Consider the following 9,842-nt stretch of genomic DNA (forward strand, 5'->3'; position numbering starts at 1 on the left):
TTATTATGACTTGCTGCATGTGGCCAGGTCTCCCTATTCAGTAACCTGAAGGTGACAATGACTGAGTTGAACTGTTCTCATGGTGATGAGGGTGTGTTTCACTGTGAGGGGGAAAAAATCAGCACGACTGTTATTTCTCATGTGTAAATGAATCTCAAGTCATTGAGAGTCATTGAGAGTTGTAAATGACTCTCAAGTCATTTACACTGAAATACTCATTACATTACATTTGTAGTCGAAGGAGGAAATGAAACGACTGCAGTGTGTGGCTGATGAGACATGAGAGGGGCAGACATTTTTCAGTGGTACTCATGGCTGTCTGTTTGTCCTTGTGTGGCACACTTCATTAAAAGGCAGCATTGATATGAAAATGGGAACATGCATGGTAGAAGCATGAATCTGTAATTTGTCCTTGAGTCATACAATACATAATCCACTGCATAGTCTCCTGTCACCACAGCAGCAGATGTTCCAATGGCAGGTCAGGGTCAGCACTGTGATAATAAACATGTTAACTTTATTAATAAAGAACATTTTATTTTATTTATTTTAAAGACAAGTCACAAAAAGATTAATTACAATGTATTTTTAACCAATCAGGGACAAGCAGTCAAACATGGACATAAATTAAGCACTACTTTAAATTCAGTGTTTAAAACAAAAAAAAACACGTTCTTGGCAGTTTTTCCCGTCTCTCATTGCTGCCACCCTTGCACTCTTTCAGTAATGTAGCTTGCTGTTGATCTTGGCAGCTAAATTCCAGACTAATTAGAAAAACAAGCCATCAACAAATTGGGATTATGCAGGACAGCTGTATCAACAGTAAGCCTATTATGCAAATTCTACATCTGATAAACCTCATCTGCCTTTGCATCAGAAAAAACAGCCAAATCAAACACTGATTAACGTGAAATAATAATCAGGGATCACATTTTCCTGGTCAGATATAAACCAAGTCTGACTGAAATACGTGTGGATTTTCAGGTCCCCTGGGTAATCTATGGACAATAAATCGGGTATATACCTTTAAAAAATGTAGCTGCCAGTAAGCGATCAGGACTTCTTTAATTGCTTATTTCAGACTGTAAATTCATCTTTACTTTGGCTTTACATATCTGGGCTGAAAGCGGAAAACCTGGAGCTGAAGTTGCCTAAATCTGTTGCTGCAACCAGCCAAAATAAATGAGTTTCACAAGTACAAGGTTTTAGGGTACTATGTATTCCTACAAGCATCCCTCTCAGACCTCTCAGGCAGGCCGACGATACGGATGGTTCTACTGTCTGACCTGACGTCTGAGATGTAAGAAAAAAAATCCTTACTGATTTAGTGTTAGCGCAGTAATCTAAAAACATAAATAAAATATATTCTGTGAGTTTTCCTTTAGTACCTGACAGTTAAATTGACGTCTAGTCTATGCTATCAACTAGTTTTATTTTGAAGTATTTTCAAAATAACTGCGCTGATGCTGTTAAATGACAGGTTAGGTTGCTAAGTAACCAGTTGAACTACACTCAACAAAAATATAAACGCAACACTTTTGTTTTTGCTCCCATGTTTCATGAGATGGACTTGAAGATCTAAACTTCATTCCAGATACACAATATTACCATTCCTCTCAAACATTGTTCACAAATCTGTCTAAATGTGTGATAGTGAGCACTTCTGCTTTGCTGAGATAATCCATCCCACCTCACAGGTGTGCCACATCAAGATGCTGATCTGACATCATGATTAGTGCACAGGTGTACCTCAAACTGCCCACAATAAAAGGCCACCCTGAAATGTGCAGTTTTGTCTCACAGCAAAATGCCACAGATGCCACAAGCATTGAGGGAGCGTGCAATTGGCATGCTGACAGCAGGAATGTCAACCAGATCTGTTGCTCGTGCATTGAATGTTCATTTCTCCACCATAAGCCGTCTCCAAAGGCGTTTCAGAGAATATGGCAGTACATCCAACCGGCCTCACAACCGCAGACCACGAGTAACCACACCAGCCCAGGACCTCCACATCCAGCAGGTTCACCTCCGAGATCGTCTGAGACCAGCCACTCAGACAGCTGCTGAAACAATTGGTTTGCATAACCAAACAATTTCTGCACAAACTGTCAGAAACCGTCTCAGGGAAGCTCAACTGCATGCTCGTCGTCCTCATCGGGGTCTTAACCTGACTCCAGATCGTCGCCGTAACAGACTTGAGTGGGCAAATGCTCACATTCGATGGCGTCTAGCACGTTGGAGAGGTGTTCTCTTCACGGATGAATCTCGGTTTACATTGTTCAGGGCAGATGGCAGACAGCGTGTGTGGCGTCGTGTGGGTGAGCGCTTTGCTGATGTCATTGTTGTGGATCGAGTGGCCCATGGTGGTGGTGGGGTCATGGTATGGGCAGGCATCTGTTATGGACGAAGAACACAGGTGCATTTTATTGATGGCATTTTGAATGCACAGAGATACCGTGATGAGATCCTGAGGCCCATTGTTGTGCCATACATCCATGAACATCACCTCATGTTTCAGCAAGATAATGCACGGCCCCATGTTGCAAGGATCTGTACACAATTCTTGGAAGCTGAAAATGTCCCAGTTCTTGCATGGCCAGCATACTCACCGGACATGTCACCCATTGAACATGTTTGGGATGTGCTTGACCGGCGTATACGACAGCGTGCACCAGTTCCCACTAATATCCAGCAACTTCGCACAGCCATTGAAGAGGAGTGGACCAACATTCCACAGGCCACAATAGACAATCTGATAAACTCTATGCGAAGAAGATGTGTTGCACTGCATGAGGCAAATGGTGGTCACACCAGATACTGACTGGTTCTGAGTCCCCAGACCGCCAATAAAGCAGAAACAAAATGCACATTTCAGGGTGGCCTTTTATTGTGGGCAGTTTAAGGTACACCTGTGCACTAATCATGATGTCAGATCAGCATCTTGATGTGGCACACCTGTGAGGTGGGATGGATTATCTCAGCAAAGCAGAAGTGCTCACTATCACACATTTAGACAGATTTGTGAACAATGTTTGAGAGGAATGGTAATATTGTGTATCTGGAATGAAGTTTAGATCTTCAAGTCCATCTCATGAAACATGGGAGCAAAAACAAAAGTGTTGCGTTTATATTTTTGTTGAGTGTACTTTGTGAACTCCATCATCAGTTAATAGATAGATGCACAGGGCATAATGAGGTAATTACCTGTGTTTATATTGACTGATAGACTTAGCATGCATCTTAATGAGGTTTTTGTGTTTTATGTAAACAGTCACCGCCACTTTCAAGCATGAGGTTAAACAAAATATTACCTACTCGATCTGAGTAATGTATTCTGAATTACTGGATTACTTACACATTGAATTGAACAGAAGAGGATTAGGGCCAATGTATAAAATGTTTTAATGATGAATAAAAAGTCATTAAAAGTAATAATTCTGACTTTATTATCAGAATTCTGAGAATAGTCAGAATTCTGACTTTTTTTCCTCAGAATCCTGAGACTGAGACTTTATTCTCAAAATTATTCTGAGATTAAAGTAAGAATTCTCAGATTAAAGTCAGAAATACTTTTTTCTGTCATGACAATTTTGTTTTTCAGTGGCCCTAATCCCCTTATCCGTAGAATTGCATTTTAAGTGATTGAATGCAGCAACCACCCCCTGCTTCCTACAAAGGACACTATAAAACATTTGATAAAAAAGTTCAAGATTGTTACAGCTGACTGTATTCACACTAATGTTATTCTATTTAGAGAAACAGAAACAGAACATATAGATTTTGAAATAGTATATTTTTTGATAATGTTTGAATACATAAAACAGAGGTTCTTCATTTTACCATCTATAAAACTACCTGACTGCAGCCACATGTTAATCATAAAGTGCCCATAAAGTGTGCTCCTGTGGTTAGCTCTGTCTTCAAATGACTTGAATTTATTCTTGGTTATCACATATAAGAAAATATAATTCAACCAGCCGCTTTATACCCACGAGGACCTCTTTTAAAAAAAACTCAAAAATGATTGTTTTCCACCTGCCAAAAAGGGATTGTGATCCCCACACTGAGCCCAGGAGCTTATTTCTGCCCTAAAAAAGACTTTATTTTATTTTTGTCTGTGATATTTAACAGATTAACATCCAACCAGCCTATCTGTACCTGTTAACACTCCTTTAAAGGGTCAATACACCTCATGAACTGCACAGATCTAACTATATTATAGTTGGTGCTGTCTTGGCAGTCATGGTTGAGGATGTGTACACATATTATATAGAGAGTATCCTAATGACTGCAATAGAACATTACTAAATTTAAAAAAAAAAACTTATTATGCCCTTGCTTTGAAGAAAAGAGGGGGCACCCGGATTTGAACCGGGGACCTCTTGATCTGCAGTCAAATGCTCTACCACTGAGCTATACCCCCTTATTCAGAGCAGTGCAAGCGCAGTGTTTTGAATGCTCACTGCCAGTATAGGTACTGATACATTAAATCATGATAAGTAATAGTGATTACTATGATTAGCACAGTAATCAACATATAACTGATAGTACACACATCGCACTACAGTATCGTGGTCGATGAGCAGTTTATAACATCAAACTGGCTGAACGGGACCGTTCTTGCCCGTACCGGATGTGTCGTCATTAAAACGCGACCCAGCCGGATGTTCAGCCGGAAGTGTATAGAAAGGAAAGTGGAAACAACGGAATCATAATGGTATCGTGTATATTCTCTACATATTTGTATTTGTGTATTTAGCCTTAATAGAGATCATTCAGATATTGTATTTAATTGTACGCAACACTATCTCGACTCTCTACAGTTTAGCCTTGTTTATCACCTCTGAAAATGACATGTTGTGAATTTGATTAGTCACTCGAGCTAATGCTAGTCGGCGCATACGTTAGCTAGGGAGTTTCACAAATCCAGCGCTGTATTTGTAGCTCATTTATTCAAACTACATTTTATGGTGTATGTGTTTCTTATTTGTGTTACAGAATACCAGAGGACTCCGCTCTCAGTTGAAAGACAGTGTACCTGTGGCAGGTTTTTGTCCGCAGGGAGCATACGGAGTCCAGGACACTTTGCGTAGTGGGTGAGGAAGTGTCACATACCTGTTCAAAAGCGATCCTTCCATAAATGTGCAGTATTGTGACTATGTGTTTTTGTTTTTTACTTTTAATTTAGCTTTACCAGTGTAAAGAATGAGCTCCTTCCTAGCCACCCGCTGGAGATATCCGAAAAAAATGTAAGTCATCTGATGTGTCAGATAATAGTGGAAAATGATAATTAAATGGAAGCTTTTTCAATATATATATATATATATAAGAAATATATAAAAAAAGACACGGTAGAAGTGATTTTGAAAATTATAGAAACATAGAAAATATATTTTTTGGATACATTTGTAAAAAAGTATGTGTGATGAAACTGAAACTATTGAATGAATAAAGTTGACTTTATACAATGCAGTAGTAATAATAATAACAATAATGCATTGGTACAGTTGTGGGTTTTGTCTGTGGGCTTCTAACCATGTCTGTGTGTTTCTATGTGTTCAGTTCCAGCTTAACCAGGACAAGATGAATTTCTCAACACTCAGAAACATCCAGGGTCTTCATGCTCCACTCAAACTACAGATGGAGTACAGGGCAGCTAGACAGGTGAGTGGAATCCACATCCCTGATGGACATTTTTTAAAGTTTGCTCTTCATGTTTTAAGTCTCTGGTGCTTTATTTTTCTAGATCCAGCGGCTGCCGTTCTTACAGAGTTCACACTTGGCTCTCGATACTCTGCGAGGCAGTGACGAGTCCATCGGTTTTGAGGACATTCTTAATGGTGAGAACCTCGCCTTGCTGTTTTGCACAATCACAGACACGTGCCTTAATGTGAAGCCTGACCTTGGTGCTGCGTTTGTTTCCTGTTACCTGCAGATCCAGCCCAGAGTGAAGTGATGGGTGAGCCACATATGATGGTGGAATACAAACTGGGAATGTTGTGAAAGAAGATGGACACACATAGATCTCCTGTTTCATTTATTATCTCATTTATCCTTTCCAAAACAAACCCCATGCACCTCAGCTTCCAGAGGGCTGTAGTCAGCAATTATACTGAATGTGTGTTTAGTGACATTGGTGTAGAGATTTAAAGTAGTCATTCATGGCTGCATTTGTATGATTCCAGCCTGGCTGTTATTTCTAATAAATGTCATACCCTTCTTCATGATGTGTATTTGTTTTATTAGTGTTGAACATGTGCTCATATTGCCACCTACTGTGTGTTTTGGCCTATTGTCCTGTTACAGGGTGGAACTAAAGAATATACGTACATAAATACATACAAAAATAATGTCATCTTTGGTTTAGAAGCAGCCATACTTGTCTGGGCCAAGATGTTTTTACTTCCAGGTGTTGCTGATGAGCCCAAGTATTTAGGTCAAGGGCTCCTCTTGTTCTCCACCCTTTTGCGCTTATGTAGGTAAAACTGTCCGAAGAACTATTTTTCTGTTTAACTGTCCTTCTTTTGCTTAAACTGTTTTAGTCACTTATGTTTATAGGGTTTGACAACACGTGACTTCAGCCTCCAGTTACAGTCTCTATAAACTGAACATGAAGAGAAATTGCTCCAGAAGAAACACCTGGGCAACAAGTTCTATTGTTCCTGAAAGCAGTAAGATACTATGTTAAAATCCACATTTTCAATGTATTTTTATTTTGTGGTCTCCTGATTGCCAGAATCTTTAAAATTAAGTATGCTTTTTTTGTTTTAGTTCTACAAAACGTAGTTCATGTAAAAATTAGTACGTTTAATGTCGTCATAAATTGATTTCCTGGACATAAAGGCAAACTTTTCATATTGTCTCAGAGAGTGGAAAGATTCAGAGGCCTGGACCTAGGAAACAAATGATGTAAGATGTTGATTTGGGTCACAGTCCTATCAGTTGTTGAAATAATTCATTCAATGAAGTGTGGACAGAGATGATGTTTTTCAGTATAGGGCGAAATGGCCAATTGTTTTTATATTTTCTTTTGATCAGTTGTTATGTTTCTCTTTTATGTTTCAGAATGGAGAGAAGGGGGTATAAAGTTTGAAACTTTGTGGAGTCAAAAGAAGAACTGACATTTGTGGAAAAGGTAAATACAAAGATTTCCTGAACAAAAAGTTCACTATAAACTACAAGCCATAAAGTAGTCTTCTGTAGCTCACTATAACGAATTTCTGTCATTTCTTCAAAATGTACATTAACTCTAGTTTTGGTTTATCAATGAAATACACAAAAGGCTGGTCAAGGCCGGCGGTGAGGGAGGGGAGAGAAGAAACGTAGAGGTTCTGTAACTCACTGTAGCAATCAATTGAAATCTCACCGCCATCGGACCAACCATCAAAACAATCCGAACATGCGCGTATTTATAGTATTGTTTTGATCCCGCTGTCTAAATTATGGTGCAGATTTTGTAGCTTCGACTTTCCCGGCAGAAAAGAGGCTTAAACTAAACACATGCACTGTAATCCAGGACAACACAGCGTATCAGCTGTTGTTAATAACGTAATATCGACCGAATCCAAACATATACTGCGCTGGAGAGCATGCTGGGAAAAAAACGTCACGCCAAAGGAGAGGCGTTTGAATAAAGCGATGTATTATTAGTACTTTTAGAGGCTCCGACGTGTCTACAGTATGTAACATTTCATATAAATATCAATGTGTGTCGATACGGGTTTCCTTACAATAAAAGCACAGTGACTCGTACGTAATGCGAGCTTCAGCAGTGGTAGGCAAAACCACGGTGCGCATGCGCGACAATCAACAAGTTTGTTTTGTCCCGGTTCAACACACACACACACACACACACACACACACACACACACACACACACACACACATTGTGGGCCTTACGATTCATTTTCTGCTCCGTTCATCGTCTTACTTTTAGGCTTGTTTTTGTTGTTTGAGGGACTAAGATGAAGTTTTGGGCTATTAAAAGTGAAACCATCAAAATAAAAGCATCAGATTTTAAAGAAAGGCTTTTAATTTAAGGGTTAATAATGCCTTCCTTGCTTCTGTTAGATGAGACTGTTGGCTTTAAATCTATTAAGAGAAAGTATCATAGTGGGTAATGACAGAATATCTCTGAGTTTTAGCAGACGGCTTTAATGATAAACCAAAGACCGGCTGTTTGCTGATGCAACCCTGCTTCATATGCTGAAATGGCAACACTATAGGGAAGCGTCACCTCCTGTGATGTGATTTGATGTGGTTGCCGTTGAAGGAATACTGTATGTGGAAACTCATGGTTGATTAAATATTCATACGATGCTCTCCTTTGGGAAATGCTGAATCAGTATCCTCCAACATAAACAACTCTAGGTTTTAAGCTACTTTGATCGTGTTTTTGCAGTAGACAGCCTGGAGAATACATCGTAACCAAAGGGCATTCTCATATACACACAGATACTGTACATGAGTGCTAATTATAAAAGACTTTACTGAAGTGTTTTTGTTTTGGGCCACTTTCTGGTTCAATAAATGTTATAAAGGGAAATTATGGCAGATATATTTACTGATATATATATTTATTTATTGTACTGTTGTACTACTTTTTTACAAAGTTTAAATTCATATTCATAAATCAATTGTGCTTCCAGCTTGAATGTGGCTTGCATTCTAATGCAATATGAATCCAGCTGTATAGTAAATATATGGAGCACTAATAGAGCTAATTTTGGCGTGTAATAAATCTATATTTTAGGTACAGTCTACTGAGGATGTTGCTATCATATTTTTAAAATGATATATAATGCTTCATTGACATATCTGAATGCTTTCCCATCACAATGCATGTTAATAGGCTTTCCTAATGGTACCGAACCTGATTTTCCTGTGTTTACAGCGGGGTTGATATCCACTCTTTAACCACTAGATGGCAGTGTGTATCCACACTAAGCTCTTCACACTGGCCTCCTGTTCCTCTCTAACCCACTTTCTGGTCCGGTACACTAGTTAAACAGGTTGTGTGCTGGTAAAAGGCTCGGCTCTGAATATTTTGCATTTAGTGCCTGAGGACACTCAGCAGAGAGCCTCCTGTCACTTTTTATACATGACTGCAAAGCAGCTTATAGCCTGAGGCCATCGAAGGTTCACAATGCTGTCTTAAACAACACACAACCCTCTCTGTGGGTCAGCCCAGGCCAGCTGACAACTATAAGGCTGACTGTAATACAGTGTTTACATCTGCATGGTCAATCCTGGCTTCCTGGTTGAGTAATGTTGCACGCTGTAAAGGAGTGAATCCTCCAGATCATAAGTCTTTTAAATGTAGCACAACATGCATAATGTTAGAGGTTAGTGGAGCATGCTGCTCCAGATATATATATATATATATATATGCTGAAAAACACATCACATGCAGCACTGTATAATATTTAAAAGTAGTCAGTGAGAAGTCATTAAGGGCTGAATGCTGATGAGTTTACAGACTGTGTAATTAGAAACGGTTCAGGCTGTGGGCGAGCTTTGAAAACGAGGAGTTAACTGAGGTGATGCCTCTGAATGATTAATATGTTGTTGTTTTGTACTAAATATATGAAGAGAAGGATGTGTGATCAAGGAGCAGTTGTTTATGCAAATGTCTTTAATACCTATTTACTCTTCACAGCATCCTAAAGCATACAAAAAGACATTTTGCCATTATTACTGTGGATGCTGTGTGTATGTCCTGACTATTACTAGTGTGTCAATGTTTTTATGCGTCTGCTGACATTTTGTAATTATTTACAGTAACACTGATTCTCTGAAAGTCACTGGTGTCCCTTGATGTTTAAAGTGTTGCTTGATGGATG

The 9,842-nt window shown here is 39.1% G+C and overlaps 1 protein-coding gene and 1 non-coding gene across 2 annotated transcripts; one reads left to right on the plus strand and one right to left on the minus strand.

The window, feature by feature from the left end:
• Positions 1–4,351: 4,351 nt before the first annotated feature.
• Positions 4,352–4,423, minus strand: trnac-gca (transfer RNA cysteine (anticodon GCA)). Its single transcript has one exon. It is a non-coding gene; the product is annotated as a tRNA-Cys (tRNA).
• Positions 4,424–4,563: 140 nt separating this feature from the next.
• pomp (proteasome maturation protein) lies at positions 4,564–6,227 on the plus strand. Its single transcript, XM_028432783.1, has 6 exons — positions 4,564–4,717; positions 4,999–5,096; positions 5,189–5,249; positions 5,563–5,664; positions 5,747–5,840; positions 5,936–6,227. The coding sequence occupies exons 1-6, from the start codon at positions 4,715–4,717 to the stop codon at positions 6,001–6,003; spliced, it is 426 nt and encodes a 141-aa protein (XP_028288584.1). The 5' UTR covers positions 4,564–4,714; the 3' UTR covers positions 6,004–6,227.
• The last annotated feature ends 3,615 nt before the right edge of the window (positions 6,228–9,842 follow it).

Source organism: Parambassis ranga, chromosome 20 (assembly GCF_900634625.1).
Source record: "Parambassis ranga chromosome 20, fParRan2.1, whole genome shotgun sequence".
Taxonomy (NCBI): domain Eukaryota; kingdom Metazoa; phylum Chordata; class Actinopteri; family Ambassidae; genus Parambassis; species Parambassis ranga.

Coding starts and splice junctions, on each gene's coding strand:
- pomp (XM_028432783.1), top strand. Junction 5,250..5,562: donor TGGAGATATCCGAAAAAAAT/GTAAGTCATCTG, acceptor CTATGTGTTCAG/TTCCAGCTTAACCAGGACAA. Junction 5,841..5,935: donor TTTTGAGGACATTCTTAATG/GTGAGAACCTCG, acceptor TGTTACCTGCAG/ATCCAGCCCAGAGTGAAGTG.